This window comes from Pelecanus crispus, chromosome Z (genome assembly GCF_030463565.1).
Source record: "Pelecanus crispus isolate bPelCri1 chromosome Z, bPelCri1.pri, whole genome shotgun sequence".
Lineage (NCBI taxonomy): Eukaryota > Metazoa > Chordata > Aves > Pelecaniformes > Pelecanidae > Pelecanus > Pelecanus crispus.
In genome coordinates, this window is record NC_134676.1 from 37,194,286 (window position 1) to 37,220,753 (window position 26,468).

At 39.8% G+C, this 26,468-nt stretch overlaps 1 protein-coding gene across 1 annotated transcript in view; it reads left to right on the plus strand.

Moving 5' to 3' along the window:
- The window catches only part of ADAMTSL1 (ADAMTS like 1), a 486,156-nt gene that overhangs the window by 282,734 nt on the left and 176,954 nt on the right, over positions 1-26,468 (plus strand). Inside the window, 1 exon segment of the mRNA XM_075727091.1 lies at positions 20,057-20,184. Within this exon segment, the coding sequence (XP_075583206.1) occupies positions 20,057-20,184 (128 nt within the window).

Here is a 26,468-nt window from a genome sequence, read left to right on the forward strand (position 1 = left end):
TAGGAAGTGGTTTCTGCTGTGTGAGGGGATTTGGACACATAAAGGACTCACTGGTGGTAGAGAAATTTTATTATTCATTTTAGACCTTTTCTCACCCCTGCTACATTCAGTCCACCTAGCTGGTTTTCCATCATAGCCCCTTCCCACTGAGCCTTTTCCATCTTCCTGGCCCTGATTCCTTGCCTGCCAAGTCTAAAGGTCCCTAGCCAAGCTACTGTTGGCCAGTGCAAGCTGAAATCTGTTTCTCCCACTGTTCCTAATTACTTTTGTTTCTTGTTCCAAATTTCTCTCTTCATCCTAATTTCCTAAGCCCAGCTCTGTCTAGTTTATCTCTTTTCTATTTTGGCATTCAGATGTCTTCAGTGTTTATGTTCCTGTTCCTGTTATGCCAAGCCAGACCCTCTTCTTTCTTCCTACCTGACTTCTTAACAGCTGTAACCCTTTTTTTCCCCCTCAGTTCTTTCCATCTTGCAAACTCTGTATCACTCTCCATCTGCTCATCCAGCTTTTCCTCTGGGCTGTTTTTCATTTCTGTTGATGTGCAGTTCTCTTAAATGGTCTGTGGTCTACACGTGCTCCTTTTTCCTTTCAGTCCCCAGTCCTGGTGCCCTTGGCAGAGTTTTCCTTTCGTCTGCTAGCTTCTGACTTCAGTCACTTTTCAGGCTCATTGCTAACATACTGTTCTCCACCCCTAACACACATGTACCTTACTTTTCTCCTTCATTTTCTGAGCTTACTGAGGTACCACAGTCAAGAGCTTAGAGAAGACAGGGCTTTCTACATGCCCATCTGGATGTAGCATGCCCTGCAGCACTGTAACATTGTGACTGCAAGAGACACCCAGCTCAGCCCCATGAGGGAGAATGCCTACTACATTGAGAAAGAGTTCTTGGATCTGATTTGCAATTTCTCCTTCAGAAAATAAAAAAAACCCAGACAGACAAAAAAAAAAAAAAAAAAAAAAAAAAAAGAGCTGGAGACTTCAGGCAATGCAGGGGCATAGGCATGCAAACTGGATGAATCCTGAGCAGAGTGAGAGCAATGATTTAAAACTCCTATCTGTCAAATTAAAAAGCAGAGCTGCCGCAGAGTTGCCAGCTTTCCTGAGGTGTGTGGATCTTTGCCTTTCTGTGCAAAATTCTTCCTCCCATAAGCTCACTTTCCTTCTAATGCAGAATAGGGTAGTTTTTAAATTTCCCCACAAAAGAAAAAAGTAGTAGTGACAGAAAGACTGTCACTCGGTCCTGTTAGAAACATTCCTGCTTTACAATTTGTGAGCAGAGTCAGACTCCTTTATTGCTGAACAAATGGTGTAAAAGGGTTCCAGAGAGCATTTTTCTGTAGAGAATACAAGGCTTTAGTAAAACATACATTCTCCCTGGAGGATTTCAGCTTTTTCCAATTGGTGCCTTTTATGGCATAGGTTATGTATTGACACAGATTAAGTTTCCCTCCTGTCTGGAACAATGCACGCTCAGGAGGAGAGCTACTGACCTAGCAATAAGCATGAACAGCTCATGACAAGTGGTGGAGCAGAGCTCCTGGAGGACGGCTAGCTGAAGGCAGAGCACTCCCTTCAGCTGTGCCATTCTGCCTCTCTCCTCCTCCTTTTCCTCCTCCTCCTCTCTCTCTCTTTTTTCTTCCCCTCCGTCTTTCACTGTTACGCTTTCCCTAGACCCTGTGGCTTTGTTGTGCTGCATGACTGACTAGCAGGAGGGGGATTGGCTGCTTGCCGGCTCAGGGAGCGCTTCCCCACAGCTCACCCCAACCCACCCACCCACGCCTGGGTCAGGAAATGTGAGCAGGGCTGATGGAGGCGGAGAAGCAGGGCTGAAGGTTCGCACCAGCGCTGGATGTGACAGCAGGCAGCCGAGCATTTCGCAGCTTGCACAGTGTCCGACCCCAGGTCCAGCACGGACCCAACCATGGAGGGCTACCGCTGGACAACTGCTGGCACCCTGCTTCTGGCTTCCCTCGTCCTGGTAAATGCTATTTCTTTCCTGCAAATACATATCACTTGTAGCTGATACTGTATCGGTGTGTATGTGTGCGGGTGGGTACGTTTTTAATCTTTAAGATAGCAATTAGAGAGAGTTTGTTTTGAACAAATCATGTAAATCTTATCCTCTCGAAAGTTTTGCAGGCTTGGAGCCTTGATATTGTGGGTTGCTGCAGGTAGAACCAAGAAGTTGATGTTGGCATCGTTTTTATAAACTTGGAGAGCAATGACTGTGAATGGTGATTTAACTGCTTGGGATTTAGAGAAGAGCTGTTTCTCCCTCTTTAAATCAAAATATATCACACTGTAATGTTCCTTTTCTTCCTTCCTTAAAAAAAAAAAAAAAACAGAAAAGAAAAAATATTCTTCAGTTGTGCACATGCAGAGAAACCAGGTACAGCATGTACTGAACTTTTTCCTGCAGCCAGCTTAAATGAGCTCTCATTAATGCTGTAACTCATTACAGAGACAAGTTTATACCAACTTTTGGAAGATGTGTTATGTGATATCTGGTATGCTTCAGGGTTGTAAAGCTGATCGTTACTATATGATTTTCTCACCTACTTCCCCTGATTATCCTGATAGGATGCTCTACGGCTCAGCACTGTAGCTCTGCTGTTTGATTGAAAAGAAATGTTCCATTTTGACTCATACTTAATTTCATAAGTATGAGCTGTATGTTTGCTATCAGAAAATCTGCAGTAAGAATATTAATATGCACACACTTTTGATACCATAGTTGCCTTAGCATATATGTATGTTGTCTTTTTCTGAAGATTTGACTGAATGTAGTCTTTCAGATAGCAAAGAATCTTAAAGAAATATATGAACTTTATAGCAGCTTGCATCTTCTTATTTATCTGTATAAAACAGTCTATGGTAATCATTGTAAACTAATCTTAACACATTTTTTTAGTAACCACATGGGGACATAAACAGTGGGATAACCGTATTTGAAATGCTTATGGAAAATCATTGTATTATTTTTTTAAAAAGTTTTTTGGATATAGAATCACTAAATACTAATTAATCACTAGAAATAAGAATGCTATCTGGACTTACTTTGAAATCTTATTTTGTTTAAAGGTTTATTTTCCATTTAAAACACTGAATTCACAGAAAACAGCATAAAGTCAGCATAGGTTCTCTTTCATTTATGAAAATGAGAAGTTTATAACCTGATGATTGCAATATATCATGAACCAATCGTGCAGTACTAATATAGGGAAGATCAACAGGAGATATGACTCAACAAGACTGTGTAAATACTGCAGGATTTGGCCCCATGTTATGCTCATACTCATAACATTTGTACTTCAGTCTGCTGCTTGTGAATTAAGTTCTCAGTCCCTAATTCATGAAAATAAATAGTGCATTCTGCTGCCAACTATTATGCATTATATTCCATACTATACTAGTTTGTATTTGTATGACTTACCCTGCCTCAAGAGGTTTCTCCCCCACCTCCCACCAAATCTCTTTGTGCCTTAAGAATAGTGATGTGAAGCAAGCTTAACTTTCTTCTTTGAATCAGGCCATTCTTTTGCTCCTTCCATACGCAGGAAAATCTCTCACTTGCTTTCAGCAGGAGATTAGGTAAACATGCAAGAATTTGACTTATGGCTTGGATAGAGATAAGTTGTAGGATACCTTGGTATACATGTTACTACTGTAGTTTATTGCAGCATGAGTTCACACAAGGTATGGTAGAAAGCTCATGGATGTTTTTGAGGAAAAAAAGAGGCATTGGATCAGGCCTGTGACCTGGCTATTAGCCTTGTAGGTGTTAGCCTTTAGTCAGGTAGGTGGAATGAGTTTCAAAACTATGGCAATCAGCATTTGGATTTATGTGTTTCACCTTGTATCTCTCCAAAACGCGTGTCTTCCACACACTGAGGAACATGAGCAGCCTCTAGTCATGTAGCACTCTAGTAACATCAGCAGAAGTTAATAGCTGTAAGCACTAAGACTAGGTAACAAATGCTTACAGGATTAGTCTTACAATAATTTATTGCATTTTCCTGTATTTTCCTATCTTTTTTGTAGAGCAAAGTAACACCTAAATGTTGTTCGGCATTCTTGCCTCAATAAGGAGATTGCATAGCCCAGACACATGCACAGCCTGTGTGCACATGACGCTAAGGGAATGGACAAGCCCACAGGCAGTATCAGCAATAACCTCTCCTGTTCCCCTTATTAGCTAGCAGATATAGTCTACTTCAGGGCAGACTGCCTGGAGTGGTGTAGTAGTGAGTGTAGGTCACTACTCCATCAGGGTTCTTAACCTTCTTCAGAAGAAATTGTATTCATTTGAGTGGTGCTTGAGTAAGGTCTGTGGGGGTCAGCAGTTTATTCGTTAATTGCCTTAGAACTTGCTCCATACTTAGACATCCAGTTTCCCTGGCATAAATGGGAGTTAGGTATTTTCACAGATACTTTTAAGAATCTGAGCCATAGCACTAGACACCTGCCTTGAAAAAGTAATATCAGACTGAAAGTAACTTGAAAAAACAGTTTGTCTCTTTCCAGACTAAGACCAGGTATTTGGGGAATTTTGCTCATTGCCCTGTGAACTTTTGCATGCTAAGAAAATATTATCACACCACTTTTAAGAGAAACAAAAGAAAGCAGGCGTTCTGTTCCAAAGATTTCCCTTTCTATTGGTTTAAAAATAAAAGCCTAACACAAGTAAACCACAGCTGTCTAACTCAAAGGAAATGTGGCCAAACCCATAACCAGCCATTGACATGTGTTCATCCGAACTTGAAGTCAAATCACTTAATGTCAGAAGGCCATTTAATCACATTTGCATTTGTTGTTTGCACCTTTTCAACAGCTTTTTCTAGCTCTCTTTGTTGCTGTTGTGGTACTTACAGAAGTAACGCTAAGAACTGTAATAAAGTATACGTGGTTTTGTGCAGGATTTCTTTCTTTTGCTGTGCTAATTTGTACATGGAAAATAGTCAAATACAATAGTCCATTCCTTCCAGGCTCTTTGGCATTACATTCACCTGTTATCTATCTTGGATGACCACAAGCACAATTAGCCAGTGGAATGAATATAATGTTTCTTGTTTATATCTGACTGTACAAAGCTTGACAGTTTTTCCTTTCATGTGTATATAGGTCTACCTACTGTTATAAGTCTGCTCCTCTGTTTCTACATTCATAGCTGTATAGAGAGGGAATTTTCCAGTACACAGTCCAAAGTGCACACATATATTGATATACTTTAACGCATAGTCATGTATATGTACAGAATGGCATTTGATCACACCAGCTGGGTAAGGATGTGCTGAAATACACAGTTCAGCTACACAAAGCTAAGATTTATTCAGGTGGAGGAGCGCTAAATTTCTCACCATTGTGGTTGCGGCCAGTGCTGCTGTACTCCAAATATCTCATGTCTGTAAAACAAAACAATTTCTTATGTGAAGTTCTAGATGCTGCTAAGTATGTATAGTCATCACTTTCTTCCTACGTTACTCTAGAATTTTGTGTTTGAACTTATTTTATTGATCTTTTCCTTCAGATTTTTTTTTTTAAAGTATATAATTTATTTACTCTTTTTCTACCAAGTGCAAAAGCTTGTACAAACTGAACTATGGTTGTGTGATGGAATTTTTTTCCTTTGGACTTTGGTGAATGGGAGTCAGTACTTAATGTAGGCTGCTGAGCTATTGGTCTGCTTTACCAGTGTCAGTAAAGTTAAACATGTTTTGTTCAATGACTTTTGCTAGATTCATAGGTCTGGCAAAGGATAGTAAAAGAAACTATGAAATTGAACACTGTGGAGATTCTGAAGGTTGGAATATGGTCACCTGTAGTCATGGATCTGTCAGCTGGACAAACTCATGTGCTCAGAACATTCATAAGTTAATGTAAAGCCTGAGTAGTCCACATGTGGAGACAAATAATTCTTTAGGAGGGGGCTAGCAATCTCTCCATGACTGAATTTTCACTGAAGCAAACAAAAACTGAATCCCTTATAACTGTGTTGTTAGCCATTCAAATATAATCTCATGGTTTCTGTTATGGTGTTGTCTTGTCAAATCTGCAGACAGCACTGTTGTTTCTGTTGGGTTTTGTAGCTATTTTCTTAAGCTGGTAAGAAAAGTCAGAACTGTATGGACAACAATTACATGGGAAAAAAAGGGGAAATTTCAGTCTGCTGCCACAGGGGCATGTGTTCTCTCATATGAGGAAGGAAAGCAGAATAATAAGATCATCCTTATAGAAACAATTAGAAAGCTGAAGGTAGTGAAAAAAACAGTGAAAACACATCAACCACCAGATGCTATGGTATCAGGATGGGGAACAGGAAGAAGAAAGAAATTACTTGTTCCAGTCCAAGCCAAGGACTGTTGTGAAAATAGTTTTTTCATGTGGTGGACAGCAACTAATCAAAAGCCAGCATGAAATGTTGAATTCCATCATATCATACTCTGGCATGGACCACAACTTCTTCCTAACTGATGTACAGGAATGACTAACTTTTGCTGTTAGCATCTCCACCTTTTTATATCAGCAGATGGACAGCAGGCTTGCCTTAACAGATGGCTGACCAGTTTTGGATATTCAAGGTCTTCTAACATCCCCTAGTCCTTAAATATATGTTCAGGCAAAATGGGGGAAGTAAGCAAGAGACACACATTTCATGGAGTGATGGAAAATCTCTACGTCCTTAACTGTGTGTACTGTTGAACACAGACCAATAATAGTCAATGCTTAGTGCAACCTGATCATTTAGATGTCCTTCTCTCTCAGGGAACGTAAAACTTTTCATCACAGGTCTGAGATTTGCTATCATGCACACTAAGATCACTGTACATGTTCAGACCTATTTTTTTAATCAGCCAAAATTTTTCCTTATGCAAAAGGAGCAAAGAGAGATGGTTGTCTATTGGGGATTGTAGATATGAGAAAGATTTAAAGGTTCGTATCATGGTTTTAAAAATGCCATTCTCAAATGTTCCATTTGACTTTCAAGATATTTGTATGCAGTATCTTATTTGTCTCTGTTGAAAGCTTTCCCACAGATAGGGTCGTCAGCATATAAAGTTTTTGCCCTTCTTTTTTGAAGTGGCAAATACCATTCTCAGACTACTGACTCCTAATACAAATATAATGGTCCATAAGTATAGTATTAGCTGAGATTTGACAGCAAGCTTCTTGTCTATATAAATTGATTTACCTCTGTTAACTGCAGCAGAGCTATATTGAATTCCACCTGCTTAGGTTTGTACTAAAACCTTTTCATTTAATAACTGTTTTTATTTAGAGCTTTTACATGCTCTAAATGACATGCACAGGAGCCATTAAAATACCTCCAAAAAGCATTGGTTATAAATATCTTCTTGTGAAACCTCTGAGTGGCCAATTTATCTTATTTTCAACAGAACAGCTTTGCTGGGTATTGTAGGTTTGTTATGGACTGAATCTGAGTGTGCACATTGAAGACTACTGTAGGCCAGGACCTTCTCTCTGCTTCACCGACAGTGAGATGTTACCATATTAGAGATTACTGTCTCCAGGTGCCTTTCCAGGTTTTTTCTTTTTTTCTCCCTTTAAGTGCTCTGATTAGAATTTCATTTAACATATGAGCATTTTTTTTTCTTTTTACTGCCAGAACCCAACTTTTCCAAATTTCTTATAAAAGAAATTGGTGAAATTGGAAGGCAATATAGACAGGTGACTGGGGGAGGGAAAGCAGTGTGTGTATGTGTGATATTTAATCTGCTTCCAAGGCAAGCATATGTAGAAACCTTAATAGTTTTGCCACCTGTAAATTATTTGGCCACTGCTTATAGGAGCAGTCCTTCTAGCTGTGTAGAGAAATAATTGGTATGTTCACTGATTCTACAGTACACTAATTTTTGCATTCTTTCCATTTTCGTCTTCACTGCCTTTATGGAATTTCTTCCAAAGCTTCAACTCTTTAGAAGTTGCCCTGGGATTTCTGCCTTTCAGGGACTTCTTGTAGAGCAAGTTCAGCAGAGAGGGTGTGAGGATGGGGGTGTGTGATAACGTAGAACATCCTGAAATAAATTCCAAGAGTGCACAAGAAATGAGACAGGAAATTATATGCAACTTATAATAAATTCAAACTGTCCCATAAAATAAATATAACTCATTTTGTTTCCATATGAATGTACTGTAGGGGTGTCAAATTTCCCTTTCTAGCTTTGTTGGATATAATCTCAGTCCCTGTTTGAAGTTTCCTAGTGTACTGTTCAGATCCTGCACTATATCAACAGACCCAGAAATGAAAGGGAATAAAGGAAGCAATAAGGTCTCCTACCGTTCTGGTGCTGGCATCAGAATGGTGGATTAATTATTTATTTACTTACTTACTGGCTTATTTAAATCCCCATATTTCTTTCAGCCTGGACTGTTAAAAGCATCTGTTGTTGAGGGCAAATATAGCTGTCCTTAACAAGCCCAGGGCTGTATTTTCTTTTTTCATTTTGGTATGTGGATGGATTATGATTGTAAATGTGTTTTGGATATGACATTTTCATAGTTCCTGTAACTTTTAAAAAAGAGAGTGGGGGATTTTCAAGTTACTGTGGTATCGCCAATATGTTCCTTACAGGTCTGGCCAGGGCCATGTTTTAAAGATTAAAAATCTGAATTAGCTGAAGGGGAGAGGGAAGTAATTTAATAGAAATCTCTGAAACTAAAAACTTGAGCTTACACAACTTGAATTCTAAGACTCTGCTTTGCTGATCCAAACTTTAGCAATCGTGTCATTCTCTGATGGGCTCAGCCACCCATCAGTGCTAGTGAGCACCAGGGTTAAGTGGGAGTGTGTTATCACATCTTAGCAGAATTGAAGACTGGCATAGAGAGGAATGCATACCCTTTCTGTGCAGCATATTGGCTTCAAAATGTGAATGTGTTTTTTCTTTTATTTGGTGAAGGCAATGGAAACATAAATTATTTTCATCACAAGTGATAGTAGAGGGCAGCATGAGACTAGCAGCAGCTTCTATCTTGACAGTGTTTAGGTCCTTCTATCTTTGTAATAATAATAATAATGTAATAATGTAATAATAATGTAATAATGTAATAATAATGTAATAATGTAATGGTTGGACTGAATGAACTTAAAGGTCTTTCCAAACTAAATGATTCTATGATTCTAATTCAATGTAAAATCATGAAAAAAAAAAAATCCTGTACTCCTAGAAAACACCTCCACCTTGGTACTGAAAGCTCTCAACAACTGAGAGTATTTGGGCTCTGTTTTAGGGCCAGTCTTGTTCAATATCTTTATCAATGATCTGGATGAGGGGATCGAGTGCACCCTCAGTAAGTTTGCAGACGACACCAAATTGGGTGGGAGTGTCGATCTGCTCGAGGGTAGGATGGCCCTGCAGAGGGACCTGGACAGACTGGATCGATGGGCCGTGGCCAACTGTATGAGGTTCAACAAGGCCAAGTGCCGGGTCCTGCACTTCGGTCACAACAACCCCATGCAACGCTACAGGCTTGGGGAGGAGTGGCTGGAAAGCTGCCTGGCCGAAAAGGACCTGGGGGTGTTAGTAGATAGCCGGCTGAACATGAGCCAGCAGTGTGCCCAGGTGGCCAAGAAGGCCAACAGCATCCTGGCTTGTGTCAGGAATAGTGTGGCCAGCAGGAGCAGGGAGGTGATTGTCCCCCTGTACTCGGCACTGGTGAGGCCGCACCTGGAATACTGTGTCCAGTTTTGGGCCCCTCACTACAAGAAAGACATTGAGGTGCTGGAGCGTGTTCAGAGAAGGGCAAAGAAGCTGGTGAAGGGTCTGGAGCACAGGCCTTATGAGGAGCGGCTGAGGGAACTGGGGTTGTTTAGCCTGGAAAAGAGGAGGCTGAGGGGAGACCTTATCGCTCTCTACAACTACCTGAAAGGAGGTTGTAGTGAGGTGGGTGTTGGTCTCTTCTCCCAAGTAGCTAGCGATAGGACAAGAGGAAATGGGCTTAAGCTGCGCCAGGGGAGGTTTAGACTGGAAATTAGGAAAAATTTCTTTACGGAAAGGGTGGTCAGGCATTGGAACAGGCTGCCCAGAGAGGTGGTGGAGTCACCATCCCTGGAGGCGTTTAAAAAACGGGTAGATGTGGCACTTCGGGATATGGTTTAGTCTGGTCTACCCTTGATTAGTCTAGAGTGGGCTTGGTAGTGTAGGTTAATGGTTGGACTGGATGATCTTAAAGGTCTTTTCCAACCTAGATGATTCTATGATTCTATGATTCTATGATTCTATTTCCCTTTAAAGAAACATATTCATTAGTTTGAGATCAATTACTTGGTGATTAAGGGGGGAATAAATATGTTAGACAAACTCTGAGGTTTATAGTTAATTCCTAAGGGTCCCATGAGCATTTTTTTTCCCTGTCTTCGCTTTATTTTTTGTTATGACATGGGATCTTGAGCATTTTCCTTATTTATTTATTTATTTACTTCTCCCTCTTCCTTTCCTCCCCCTTTCTTCCTTCCTTCCTTCCTTCCCTCTTCCCTTTCTCTCTTCCTCTCTTCCCCTCTTCCCCTCTTCCCCTCTTTCTCTCTCTTTCCCCCTTATTCTTTTACATAAATACTTGCCTTTCAGTTTTCCTGCCTCCACTGAGGCTTGATGTTTCAGCCCTTTATATGGCCCCTTGTTGTTAAAATAAACACATACACAGCTCCATGAGGTAACTGAGAGAGATGGCAGACCATCAGAAGAATAGGAGGCTTCATTTATTTTGAATAAACCTCATGATTGCAAATGGTTATCTGAATTTACACAAATCTGTGGAGAGCTCTCCTTCCTTCTCTGAAATGCCTCCTGACCAGAGAGTGCCATCTTCCTGTGTAGCCCATGGCACCTTGTCTTAATGCTCTGACCTGCTCCAGAGGAGGCCAAGCCATCCTAGGGCTGACAAGCCTGTCAAAATCTATGCTGATGTGACAAGATCTTCTAGCTCAGACTTTCAGAGCCAGAGTTTCTAAATCCAGTCCACAGGGTGTTTGTGCACATAAGAGGACTCACTGCTGGATGTCGTGACCTGTATGGAGAGTTAGGCTGGGTGAATAACCGAAGCTTAAGGTCAGTTTACTAAAGCAAGGGAAAATGGCTAATATACACTTCTTCAGTGTATTACCCTGCCTCTTTGGGGGAGACAGTGGTTCACCTGTGGAGCTGGGAGTGTCAGCCATATGTTGGCTATTTTTTCTTGAAGCTGATGAACACAGCCCAGCCAGCATGCAGCTTTCACTTCTCACCACTTAGAAAACACTTGACATGCAATAGGCCTTGTCACAGATAACAATTCTACTTTTCTCTCTTTTTCTTTCTGTGTGCCTCTGTGGGCTTTTTCCATGCCCTCAGTTCTTGCTACGTGGAAGGCAAACCTGAAGTCCTCGAGTGCAAGATGCACTTTTGAACCCAGGCTGTTGGGTGGGTTCCGAATTCTGGAAAGTGATTTCACCCATCCTGCATCTGAACCAGTCCTAGGCTCAAAAACCTTTCTGAGTCAATTAGGCGACAAGTCTGAGGCTGAGCCAGCTTGGACCTGCTCTGTATTGGATCACCCATGCCTGGTGTTTACACCAGCACGGCAGGATTTAAACACAACAGGGTGTTGTAACTTGGGTCTGTGAGAGCAAGAAAGCAAGCTCTTGTATACACATTGCTCTCCTGGTGTATATTTTCATATGGGTAAGTGGAGTGAGAGATAGGACTGGTCTGAGTTTTATAAGGCACTGTTATAAAATGTTATAGGGAGCGCAGCATGCAGTGTGTTGAAGTGATATGGTGTCAGCTCCATCCTCTGCCAGCAACCCCCCCCGCAGCTGGCTGCTGCCCTTTTAGGAGCAGAAATGAGCTCACATTTGGCACATTTCTCCTGGGATACAACTTCCAGTCCAGGTTTGGGAATGGCTGTTTAGCTCCTAAAGTCCTGAGATGGCTTTTTATCATTTCTTCCCTGTTTTGTTGCAGATTAGAAGCTGTACACTCCCTATCATGAGTTTTAAGAGACTGGATATTTGCAGCTATATGACTTGCTTCAGGGCAGGAAGATTCCCATGGGACTATGAGGACAGCACTGGCAATGTTTTTATCCTTCAGAGAACACTTGATGTGTGGAGCTAATGACTGTCAGAGGGTGCACATGTGTACAACACTAAGACTACAGATATTCTGTTTTCAGGATGACAGAGTTCAGTGTGACACTTTGTCCTTATTACTTGTGCAATAACCATATCAGGTCACATATGGCTAAGAAGGGAGGAGGGGTTATTTCCCCCTTGATGAACCTTTGTTTTCCTGTGAAAAAGAAACAGATGCCATATTTTCTCTTTTTCTGTTCCCTTAGTAATGAGCCTGCCTTGCATTATTCTGTTGTTAAAAGAAGACAAAAAGGAACAAAGCGCTGAAAAGGACTATCACAGCAAATTTTTACGTATGTCCCTGGGAACTGAGCTAGCTGTATGTGTATCAGGTGTCTTCCTTCAGGGTAAAGAAGAATTGTCCACCAATTGCTCTTCCCCTTGTCTGTGTTCACAGGAGCAGAATGAAAATGAAAGGCCGAAATGAAAAAATAAATCCTGGCCCATTTATCTGCACTAGCAAAGTCTGAGCATAAAGTAATTACCCAAAGTACAGTATATACCCTCACACGTGTGTGCTCCTGTGCCAGTGCCTTCCTCGGGGCATGGAGTCACTCAGATCAGGGCTCCCTATGCCAGGGGTTTTCCACAGGAAATACTCTCTTGATCCCCTCACAGGCCTTTTGCCTGGTCTTGCAAGTGCAAAGGAGGCAAAAATTCCTCAGTTAGTTTCCAAAACCATGGAAGCCTGGGGCAAGTGGGCTGGTACCGTTCATCTCACAGGCTCACACCCAGTAGGAGGGAGCTGCTGCCCTCCAGGGAGCAGGGGAGGCGGTGTACAAGGTATAGCCACTTCCACCTCAAGACATCTGATGCTCATTGCAGCTACCTTTCTTTCCAGGTCGTTTGCCAGAGAAAACAGTGTTTTAGCAGTAGTTTGAACAGTTCTGTAAGCATCCTTTTGTTTTGACTATATGGGGCATCATGCAGTTAATCATGGGAGCAATTGCAGCTGTGGTTGCTCAGCATCTCAGGTGCAGTAAACAGCTCTGGCAGCTTGGGCACAAGGACATTTTATCTCTTCATCTTGTTTTAAGTTCTGTGAGAGCAAAACTCCCATTATTTTGGTAAGAATGCTAGGTAGGCAGGTTTTTCTGGCTTCTGTGGTCCTTCTGGAGGGTGGCTGGGTGGAAGGTCTGGTGGCTGAAGTCCTCTCTGCATCTTTAGATGGAAAATGGTCAGGATAATGGGAAGACAAGCTATCTACTGCGCCAGCTAAACAGTGTTCATCCATCTTGACCCTGAAGCAGACCACTTGGGAAAAGAAAATAGGTCAGTGTTCATTCCCTTTAAGTCCTTGGATATATTGCCAAGGTTGGCTTGGGGACCTCAGCTTTCATGAGGTGCATGAAATGGGCAGATATCTGCTTGGAGCTGGAGGACAACTATTGTCACAGGGAATCCTAGTGCTTCCACAGAATTATGCGCCTCACAAGGATCAAGTTTACTTTAATAAGCCCTTTCTTCAGTATGGTACAGTTATTCTGGAAGAGTGGATACGCTTTGGTCTTACAGTACTGCTTAAAATGATGTGCAACTCTTTGCCTAGATACATTAAACATGTTTTTTGTGCACTGGAAACTGGACGTGTCAGAATATTTTACTTATGAAGTTTCCAAGGTAATGTCTCTGAAAGTTTCAACAGCTAGTCAGGAATGCCTTGCATGTTAACATTTTGTTTGACAGTAATTACCATTATTAATTCAACTGGCTGTGATTTTGTTCTGCCTTGCCTTCCTTCAAAAGCCAGAGATTTCCAAGCAGTTTCCCATCTGAGCTGTAATCCAGCTGTTACCTTGGATGGAATGCAACACAGATACACAACATTGTGCAAATGAAATCTTATAAACCATATATTTATATTGGTTGAAGTTTTGAAATATATGTTTCTTAAAAAGAGAGGAGGTCACTGGCCTTGTTTCCTGCTGTTACACACCTAGATAAGTCCTGAGAGCAGTTTCTTCCTGGTTCACTTACAGACAGCATTTCAGTACTGTATAAAGTATACATTTGACCTCAGTGACAAGCTAACATCAAAGAATAATCAAGGATTACTCAAAGAGGGAGAATGTATGGTTTGGCAAGAAGTCATACATGGATGTTCTTGGGTGTGTCTGAAAAGGGAGGGCAGAAATATGGAGGGCAGAAAAAGAGAGGGCAGAATAGTGAAAAATACTGGTTTTCTGTCCCTAATATAATTTTCACAGTAGCAAAAGACAAGTTTAGGCAATGGCCTCAGAGGAGCCTTGCATATGGTCACTGACAGTTCATCATACCTCTAAATAGTGGGGATATGATAAGAACCAGAAGATTTAAATTTCTTAACCAAACCCAGTGGTGCATATCATCTGGGAAATAACTGTGGCTTAAAGTCTGTATCAGTGCCTTAGCCCAGCAAGAGGTTATCTGCATTTTTCGCTATCTATAGTGCTGTTCAATCTAGGGAACACACTGCCTGCTTCAAAAATATGACTTTAGCAGCATTTTACTACACGAAGAGGAAGACTGGAACCCTCAGAAACTGAAGAGCAGTTAAACAACACTATATGCATTTATATGCACTCTTTTCTGTGTGACTCTGACAAATAGTTGGATACTGTAGGGGTAGTGCAGTTCCAAATAACATTTTAAATTCAATTCCAGTATGCAACTAAGATTTATTTTCTTAAGGTTGAAATCCTTTTATAGGTCTCAGGATATGAACAGAGGTCTTGCTACTTTTCATGTTTCTTCCTCTGTGCACCCACACACATGTGTACACACATGCTCTTAGAAGAAACATGGTTCTCTCATCAGGGATGCAGCTCCTGGATGGCCATGCAGCTGTTGTGATTTAAGGATGTGTGACACTTGTTGTGTTTTTTACATACTATTCCAGATAGTTTAAATGATTTCTGTGTACTGTGTTAGTGGAGAGGGTAAGACATGTTATTCAACTCATAGTCTGCATGTAACATGAATGCCTGACACCTCTTTAATACATTCACAAATTACTGTTAAATATTGAAGCTGGATTTTTTTTAAGAATTAAATTTGATACCTAGCTCTTTTAGTGTTACTTGATTGTGGCAGATTATTTTTGTTTATATTATAAGAAGTCCTTTGTTCAGCTTGTAGTTTAAAGCCTTTTTTTTTCTTTTCTTTTGTAAGCATCTTCACCTAAGTGCCCTATCCACTGACAGTGATTTCATTTTGTACACATGATCATTCTTGCTTTCTTGTCCAAAAGCTCTTTGTCATTAGAGAACTCTCTGGGACTCCTCAAGCCCATTTCCTCTGGAGCTGCTATGTTGGGTGGTAGCTGCAGGATCACCCTCAGGTTAAGAGTGTATTAGGGTAATGAGGGACGAAGAAAGAGCTGATTTTGATTAGTGCTAGCAGACATTTTTTTCATGTAGGTCATTGATAAGCAAATTGCTTGCAGGTGACATTTCTGCCACTGATCATGTAGATGTCAGGACATTGTGAGTTTTGTATAGACAAAGCAGTGGGTGTTTCCTGGGAAGCTCAGGCTGAGTTCCACCTACAACAGACAGGAGATGGAAGCTCTTCTGATACTAGCGGCAGGGCATGATGAGCCTTGATGACTGTCTGCATTTTATTTCTTTGGCATACACTTGCAATTTGAGAAGCATCAACCTGGGGTACTTCTGGCAGAGATAAAAGAGTTGTTCTAAGAGGGAAGTGTTACTTAAAGGAAGTTTTAAGTGGTAGCAGCTTTACTCCTTGCAGTTTTAAAGGCATGTAACCCCCCCTCTGCTTTTTTTCTCCTTGCCACCCCCCCACTCCCCCCCCCACCCCCCCCCCAATTTACTCTTTATGCCAGGAACTTTAGGGCTTTAAAGTATTGTAGGAGTTCTTGTATGGCAGGACTCTGCAATGTTAGTGACTGTTATCAGGAGTATTTTAATGTAGGTTCTTCAGTTTAGTTCACTTTGTTGAAAGTGGGTAGAATTTAATAAATAGTGTTATAAGCTACTTTTGAGAAATCTGTGCTAAACAGTGAATTCTTAGCTAGTAATGGTATATAACCTTTGAAGCTGCAAATAGACATGCAATAGATAATCTTCTTCAGATTTAAAATGGCTTTTCAAGCATTGCTACAATTTCAAGCTTAATCTTAACCGTGTAGTTCATAGGAGGGAAAACTACTCTACTTTCTTTAACATTAAACATAGATGGAGTTGAAATGAATTATGTTTATTCCACTTGTTAAAAGAAAACTTGGAGCCTATTCCAGCTTGAGATCACATGCTTTCTGGGAATATATAGGTCTTATAACAAATCTTGGAATGCAAATAACAGGCACATGCCTCTCTTCTGGGTGGGAGTACAATTTATGTCAGAAAAATTTGGACCCTTAGAATGTCTAGCTGTGCTAATGCTTATAATTTGCAATGAGGTAAGAGTACTTGGTTCACGTGACTTTACCTTGCAACCCTTTTTAATTATGTCTTTGGGCTTTCAACCAGTGGTGAATGATCACGACAAGCACCCATTTGCATTTTGAAGATATCTGTTTCCTTGTAAACTAAAAGCACAGACACACATTTTCTTTTTAGCAGACTAAAAGTGCAAACACACATGTTGATTTTATAAAACATGCCCTTCAGAAAGCAGTCAACTGAAATAACCTCAGTAAATTGGCGTGTCACTCTTCTTATCTCTTGTGTAAATGTTAATGAGATTGTATCTAGAGGATAGATCACATCTGGCCATAGTCAGAATTTGATAACTTATGTTACTTTAATTTTTACATTTACCTTTGCAATTATTGTTTTGAAATTAAATCCTTTTGCATTTTAATAAAGGTAAGATAAACTGAGAGTGTCAAATAATTGTTATACACTCATTTGGCAAATCTAGTATCATCTCTCACAGGCTAAATTAATTTACCTTTTTTTTCCCATCAGTAGGTCCAAAACAAAATTACATCATACTAAATGTTACAGCAACAAACTGGTTCAATTACCCATCTAAACTATCTTCCAAAAGCTGTTCTATAGAAGGAAGAGCTACCAAAGTTTAAAATGCCATTACAAAATGTGCACCATGAAGCAAATAGAAAATGGAGGTTGACCACACCACAGAATAATCATTTTATTTGGCATAGCTGGCAACCCCCACTTGGGAAAAGTGCTAAGATAGGGCAGCAGCATCAGAGTGGAAATGATTCAGCAGGGCTGTTTGAAGAAAGCTTGCCTTCTGCCTTCTTGGTTTAGCTTCCTTCTCATTCAAGATTTATTTGATTAATTAAGAAAAAAAGTCATTACAAATTGTGTTGTGTCCCCTTTTCAGCCTATCTTTTAATGTTCTGCTTGTGAACCTCTTTAATTTGTTGGAGTTTTCATTTGACCTCAGAATGCTTTGGACCAGATCCTAAAGGTCTTTCAAAAGGGTTGGCTGCCTTTGAGTCAGAAGCCCAAATAGACTCAACTCTATTTAAGTGACATTTGTGTATTTGCCTTTTAAAATAGTCTGGTTTAAAAAAAGGAGTACTCATGCCCTTGAAGGGCCTGTGAGCGGCAGCATGAGGAATGCAGCAGGTGACCATTGTGAAATGCCAGGGAGCTGTGGCTGGGTGGGCAGTCTGGTGTGTTGCTGTGCAACTTGCACCTGACCCTTGCCACTCACTGAGCTCTTTCATTCAAAAGAAATAACCGTATTTGCTGTGTTTGCAGAGAGGAGAACCTTTCTTTTTTAAACTGTTCTGCCCAGACTGGCTCGTTCTTCAAGATCAGGTTTGGACTGTACCTCTATAAAAGCAATAATGGGAAGAGAGGGAAAGAAGAGAAAATGGCTGGACAGGTGTCATGCAAACCTTTTTTTTTTTTTTTTTTTTTTTTCTCCTTTAAACAATATCTCCATAGAAGTTTGCCAATTTGGTATACAGTCTGAGCTCACTTAAGCAGGTTTAACACAGTCAACTTTCATTTAGTTACCATTAATTTATTGCGCCAGTGTATCTCAGAGTAGTCTCAGGCTTTTGGAAGGAATATAACAATACAATTACTCTGTCAACCTGAGTAAGCTAAGTACTGATCCATGAGCTAATGACTTGCTTCAGGGCAGGAAGACTTCTGTGGGACCATGGGGACAGCACTGGCAACATTTTCATCCTTCACATGCATGGAGCTAGAGACTGTCAGGGGGTGGAAACGGGTACAACACTGAGATTACGGGCTTTCTGTTTTCAGGAGAACAGAATTCAGTTTGAGACTTTGACATTATTACTGAGCTGAGTATAGACACAGCTAATGAAAGACATGGGCTTTGAGTTCAGCTAATCTTATGTCTAGCTGTTTATTCAGCATCATAGATGACACTAGTGAGTGAAGTACAATCCCCCTGCAGAATTTTATGACTAAATGGTTTCCATTTTGGAAAATTCTATCATTATTAATGGTTAGCATATATAATGCATTCCTGGCCCCTTGTAATGAATAGTTAACCTCTCACCTTTATAAATCCCCCTTAACACACATTTCATATCCTAATGTACCAGACTTAGTCCTTTGCTCTAAAGACAGAGGCTGTTCAGTTTAGGATCTCAGTTATGTATGATAAAGTCAATAGCTCCCTTAAACAGATGTATATTGAAACTGTTCACAGCCCTACAGCATCGCCAACATTTTCTTTTTTGCCTGCAAATAACAATATTCAAGACTGGTATATTTCACTAGGTTTCAGATTTCATGACACAACTTTTACACAGCTTCACTAAAGATAAAATTATTTCAGTGTTGAGCTATCTCTGTGTCGCAAATAATCCCTCAGTGTTGAAAACTAAAGTTGATTCTTCTAACCTGGGCTAGCAATGATGCTTGCTAATGTTTCTCTGTTGGAGTTGTATCATCAAAGTCTCCCTCATATAGTTGTCTTGCCTTGTCGTTTATTCAAAATACAGTTAGAAACGCTATTTACCAGGTGTTGGCCCACAACACAAGCCAAGCTTTGAAGACAACACTGCCTGGTCTCCATCAGGGACAGGCATTTCCATGCACCTTTGCATGCTTCTGTAGGTTGTTATTCCAGCAAAACCATATCATCCATGAGGGACAAGATCTATCTAAATGGTTAAATTTTTTGTGTCCATACAGATCTATTTTTCTGAGGTGCATTTGCATGACTAAAAATGAAATGCTGGATATGTGCATGACTGCATTATTTGAGGCAGGTGCTGCTGTAAGTTTATGAGTTAATCCTAGAAGAGCTGATCATTTCTGAGTCCATGAGTATCGCTTCTCTATAAAGTTGTTTGTGCCCAACCACTGGCATTAACAGTAACACTGCCTGGGTCTGTGCCTGGCACTGGAGAACTCCAGCTCTTCAGGTAGTGTGCACTTTCTTTTTTAAGTTAGCAATTAGTAAAGATAAAACAGTTAGGAAATCTTTGTACAGAAAGTTTTATAGGAGATCTTTGGACAGAGAAGAAGTAACAATAGTTCCAGTTCCTTACGGTGAGTGCATGAAAGCTGTTATGTTGAGTAACTTTGTATCATGTTGATTCACTATGTTGTGATTCTTTTTTTCCTCAAGAGCATCTTGGAAGGCACTTTTTAATATGCCCTTTCATAGTTTCTACCACAACAACAAAAATTCAAAGCACAGTTTCTAATGTCTACAATACTCTACCTCTTCCTTTTAATCACGAAAAATCCCTTGCCTCACTGTTATCCAAAGTCATCTTTTATAATAGTCACCAGCAGTCTCCAATTGAGACAGAGTATGATACTCAAAGGATGAAAGCAACCCCCACTTCAAGAACTGGCTGCCAATCAGTAGGAATGACAGAGAATAACAGATTTATTCAGTGCTTTCAGTGACCAAGATGATATCCAGTAAAAAGAAAGGTTAGGCTAGCAACAATATTTTTTGTCCTTTAAATGTTTTTTCCTCATTTTTGTCCTTCTTTCTCTCCTCAGAGCTCCAGAACAGCTCGCTCGGAGGAAGACCGAGACTCACTGTGGGATGCCTGGGGCTCATGGAGCGAATGTTCACGCACTTGTGGAGGAGGGGCTTCGTATTCACTGAGACGGTGCCTGAGCAGCAAGTAAGTGGCTGAACACGTTTTACTTTGTTGATGGGAGAATTAAACCTACTCATATGTGTCAGACCATAAGAAGTAAGCAGTAGACGTCTTGAACTATGCTGAAATTTCCAACTCAGTGTCAAAAAATTATGGTGGTGTGTTTTTTAATTGAGGCAAACAGCCAACATGTTTGATAAGGCAACACCCTTTTAAAATACAGTGAGAACCTCTGTCGATACAAATGTTGCCTGGACCACTTCCAAGACTGCCAGCTGCTGAAAAGTGAAACCTCCCTACACTTTCACCATTTAAGCGGTAGGACTTTTCATGCAGTTATACTAGAGTATAGCTAATTCACTGGGTTTAGTGCCCCACAGTCTCAGCCACACTGATATTATAAAAGCATCATAGTGACCCAACATGGCATCCTGAGCTATAGGAAAGAATGATAATTCTGCTGAGGATACCTTACAAATTAAATTTCAGGTAGGAAGTCTTCCATACCAACAAACCCTCTCCAACAGCCAGAAGTAGAATGGCCCAGTGTAAAGGTGAAGACTGCAAACCCAGTCAGGCATCTGAGATTTTATTCCTCCCCAGTTATTAGCTTGCAATGGAACATGAACAAGTAATTTGACTAATTTCTACTCTATAGTATATGTAAGTTTTACCTGCAAAATATTTCTAGCAAATATTTCTATCTACTTTAGGAAAAAGTTTACTGTCAGTAAACATACAGGTGATAAATATTAGCAGATTTCTGATAAAGGTTCTGAAGGAAAACTCCAGACCCAAACTTTGTGCCTTACTGCCATCTCTGATACTTTATATATTGTAGTATAAAAACTGTAATACAATTTTCTGTCCTGCATATGTTTCTTTTGTATTTTCTTTCATATGCTTATAAAACATGTTAATAAAACAAACTGTGACAATACATTCCAAACTGTTTCCTACCTCTGACATTTTAATACATGATGCTGTTTTAGTGACGACAAGAAACAGCACAGGGCATTGAACCATAAGATCAGAATAGAATCTTGTGTATTTTAGTTTTATCTGTGGACAGTTTGGTCTCCTAGTTCCAGCAATTATTGCATTGACAGTGTGCAAAAGTCTGCTGGAAGGAGAAAAGATAGGCAAAGTCATCTACTGAAACCAATGGAAAGACAGTACTTTTCTATTCCATTCCCATGGGGAATAAAAAAAATAGAATAATTTGTTTTTTAAATGTGGGGCCAATTTTTCACCTCTTGTTAGTTCTATAGCAAATAGTGGTTCTGCAAACACCTAGAAATTGGGAATTGCAGAAACAGGAACTTATTTTCAATCACAGTGTATCCTTTTCAGACTTAGGAAAATAGGTGTTCTATATGTTCCTTTAATGTGAACATGAATCCAGGCACATTTGGAGATCTGGGGAATCTGAGTAATAAAAGGGCTTGCTGACTATGCCTCTGCTCCCTCACTGAGAACTGTCCAGTAGTTTCTGGACAGTAGTAGAGGGAAAAAGTCTTGGATCTCCATGACTAGTAGTCATAGTGCTCTATAGTACTTGAGTACAAACCACTCCTTCTGCACAGGCTCTCCCCATCTGCTTCTCTTTGATTCTCATAGTATTCGGGATGTCTCTGAAATTATGCAGTGGAACAGGGAATAAACTCATAAATCACACATTATTTGTTTTTCATACAATACCTTACTACTGTCCCGTCAGTACATAAGCGATGCTTCCTGCCTTAAAAAACCAACTGCAAACTTTGGCCCATTCAGATGTGGAAGCCCCCTGTTGCCAGGGTAGGATGCAGGGGTTTAATTAGGTGCAGAACTTTTGCTAGCCAGTAGCAATAAATCATGAACAGTAAAATTTGACCTGGAATTAGCACAGTATCAAATGTGTGATAGGTTTTCCTTTTTCCTGGTCTGTGTGCAACTGCTAATGAAATAAAGGGTTTAAATGATTAATTTTTGTGCTAGGCAAGCATTTTAAGTTGCTAAGAAAAAGGCAGAGATGGAGCAAGGGAAAGAAACTCATCCAGACTTTCAAGGTTTGGAAATAAGCCTGTGCACACGAGTATTTCAAACCTGGCAAGGCTAGAACAAAATGTCCAGCTCTCTGGAACAATTTCTTGGTTGGTACGGTTTATCTCATGTATTTGTATATAATTTCATGGCAGCATGAAGGAAGATACTAGATACTTCTGGCAAATGAAAACTGGCAACAAATTTAGATGTTTTGGAACAAATTAATCCTAAATATTTCTCATCCTGGGAGGAATGTTCATAATGCCTTATGTCTTTAGTTCTGTATGAAGTGACTTTCAGAGCATTACATGAAAACAGCATCTGCTTTGAAGAAATGCAAATACAAATTGCCCATTCCTAAGCACCGTTAGTATATGCAGTTAAATTAAGGAAACAAGTTTTCTTTCCAGCTTTTGTTTGCCAAAAATATGTTAGTGCTTGTGTTGTTTGTTTTGGGAACATGTTTTGTGTTAGGCCTTTGCAGCTGTGATGAAAGAATGGAAAGTGTTAGTGAGAAATTCTGTTTTCTAGTGTTTTAGATGGCAAACGTTTCAGGGTAGGGGCTGTTTAGCAGTACATTTCAGTAGAACAACTGGTCCTGATTGTGCTAAGGACATTCAGGATGATAGTGATATAAATAAATCTGCCAGTCACACAAGCAGACAGGAGTTGTCAGCCCAAGTCAACCATGCATCCTGGTATTCCACACTAACAGCAAGCAGCACTGGGTCACTTTGGTAGCAGAATAAACCCCAGGAAAACAACATTTTGATAATTAGTAGTTAAAGACTGGGTTAAACCTCAAAGCATGCCACTTTTCATGCTCTTTGTTGGCATTAACTCTGTAACTTCAGATGTTATTTACACAAAAGGACAGACCCTCTTTAAACGTGCCTCAACTCACTTGAAAGTGAACCTCCTAGCCTAATTATATATTGGGTGAAGAAGTATTTATTTTTATCAATCCAGAGTGTTTTGCCCTTCAGTTTCAGTATCTCTGGGTTGTTGGGTTGGTTTTTTTTTTTTGGATACAAAGCTCAGGAAAGAGAAACTCCTCATCATCTCCTCTCCATCGTGAATTGTCATGCAACGCTGCTGGTCAAAACCTATAGAGAGGAGAACCACAGACCTCTCCTGTCTTTCTTGAGGGCCAAACTAACAACTGTTGCCTTCTACAGAGAACAGAGTTTTATTAGCTGTTGGATACTTTGGCTACAGGGACACTGGAAACACATAGGCAGAGCAGGTGGAGAGATGCTGCAATATGGTCTTTGCCCTCTTTCTTGGAATCTGGCTATTATTTGTCGTGGCCTGTCTATTGCACAGTGCAGTTGGAGTTTGTCATCCAGCATAGTGATTGATAGTACTCACATACCTTCAATCCAGGTATTAATAAGTGTGCATGTTGATTCAAGCAAACTCAAACAGAATAATAAATGGCTGAATGTTCTTTAGATATCTGAAATTCATCTATTTATATTTAACTTCCTTGTACTGGAATACATCTTCAAATCATAAAAGAAATTATAAATTCTCTTATGCTAAATTCACCCGTCCTGGTCCTAAAAATATTATGTGTGTTCTGGAATTGTACTTTATGTATTGACAAGTACTGCAGTAATATCAATAGCGTTTTACTGTTTCTAGGCTTGGCAGGAAGATAATAGTGATTTTTTTTCCTATCATTTTTGGAATTTATCATCACTTTCTAGTAAAGTAAGGTTGTGGGTAGCAGAAAAGCAGGACGCTCTAGAGTTTTGGGAATGATTTTAGCAGATAATAGAAAAGTAGTCTTTTTTTCAATGTGCTTAGAAACCCTACCTGTTACTGTTGCTGCTGTTTCCAGATAAAGCATGAAACAGGAAACAGTTTGTGTGAGTGTATAACATAGAGCTAAGCTGGTTATGGAGACCCACAGATACTGAATCTGGGTTTAAAGGTTCAAAATTTGAGATCATCACTCTTACCTCTGGGAAATCATGTGTAAACTGCCGAATAGAGTGGAGGGTTTCCACCATTAGATGAGGGATGTATGTTTAGTAGCAGAAGTTCAACATTAACATCTTCCTGACAAGTTTCCCTGAGAAACAAAAGTGACAGAGATTTAAAACATGGGGAAAAAAAGAAGAAAAAAAAAAACAACAAAAAAGAAGGAACACACATGAGAGTTGCAATCCCAGCTTTGTTTTAGATGCTTCATACTGGCTCTGTTACTTGATGGATTCCCCCCCGCCCCTTTTCAAATACGTCCCTTCCTTCCTTCAGGGAAATACCCTTTCCACCAGCTCTGCTTGCTAAATTAGCTGAAGCAAGTGATTCACTAGTTTGGTTGTTCAGCCCACTGCCATTGCATTCTGCAGGATGAAAACAGTAGATCTGCATAAATTACTCTCATTTTTATTGCAGTTTGACTCGGTTGATCAGTAAAATAGCCGCTGAGACATACCTTTGGAGGCTAGGTTTAGTAAACTGGTTAAATTAGTTAGAACTAGGTGAATTTTATGCTGTGTGATATTTTTCATAAGACAGAAGCAGCCCAAAATAAATTGGATTTATTTCATTACGGAATAATATTTTCTCATTTTGATCACACAGATTATCAGTTCACAAATCATGCATCAAATGGTTTGGTGCATATCAGATGATGATAGAATAGATGCATGTTATTCATGTTAGTTTAAAGGTAAATAATAGAATGAAAACCCATTAAAACAACACTTACTAGCACTGAACAGGAGATACATCAAATACTATGTATTTTAAAAATACTGTTTAAAGTTTCAGCTGTATATACCTTTGATACCAAAACATTGTCTACGGTTGTGTTGCTGCTTCACAGCTGATTTTAGTATTTAGTCCAAGCATGTGGCTGTGGACCCTAGTTTCAGGGTACAGTCACAGACTTATCTGTCTCAGGAGCTTAGGTTGCAAGAGAATCTGAAGTTTTTCACATCTAACATTGATAAAGGCCCTTTAAACTTTCTAAGTGAAAAGTACAATGGAACAGTTATTCTAGTTTTTGGGTTGCTTCATTATCAGATAGAAACTAGCATAAATTACTGCAACTACTGTGCGTTGATATAAATGCAGTGTTCTCTGATCCTGGCACTACTAAATAAGGCAAATTATGCCACTTTATGAAATATTCCTATGCCAGTCAGAATGATAATTTTAAATACTGTGGGGTTTTATGACTTTTAGAATAAACCCTTTGATATCTTAAGGTCTGTAGAATAAAGAGCAAAACATTTTTGCACCAATGCTATCATAACTGCATGAATACATCCACATAAATAGTGTCCTGATGAAGCATACCATGTCACTCAATGGGAGTACAGTCAATGTCATAAAACTCTTAGGTCACCTCTGCTACCAAATGATTTTGGAGGATGGTTCTCATTACCCTGATCAAAACTATATCTGTATGCTAGCTTAGTGTATTATTTCCTGCAAATGTTTTTCAGGATACCTCAACAGCTGGCTTGTTTTCTGCCTCAGTTGATAACTGTAGCTGGTTTACTCTATAAAGGACATCCTCCATGCATTGATTGGGTGATTTTAAACATTTGGAAGAAATTTTGAGTATATTTAGTGTGCAGACACTTCTGCTTAAAGCTGTGCCATCTAGCAACATTTTAAAAAGGAAATTTTTATTCCATATACTCTAAGATTAGTCACATCTGTAATTATGAGAACATTTCCTGCTTTCATTTGATGGAGAAGCATTCCTATTTTTCGAGAAAGATTACAGTTCTAACTCTTCCTAGTGGCAGAAACAACAGGCGACAATCTTAAATTTGAGTCAATACTATAAAAAGGTGCAAATTTCACACAATCTAGACCAGCACTGTAACCTGTGGAGTAATTGCTGGTGGTCTTTGGAGAACCAGTTAGTCACATTGTGCTGGCTGTCCTAATTTCTGTCTTCTGTGCCTCAGTGAAGTAGCTAATATATATATAAAATACTCTCCTAGTGTTGTTTTCCATGTAATCCATTACTAGAGTTGCCACAAGGATGTTATATGTCGGTGTTTTGGGTGAGAAACTGATCTGTGTTAGAATGAATAGTAGTCAGCATTGTACCTACAGTTAAGTGATGGATATGGTCTCCATAAATTTGTCTGTCTGTTGAGAAGCAGCCTACCTAACAAAAAGTCTGTGAAGCCTTCACTTGGTTGATATGCTGTTCATAAGTCCAGGTTCACTGGAAGAGCTCTTGTATATTCATAATTCTTTCAATAAATCTCTTCTGGGATTTAAAAGAAAAAGAATTGAATCAG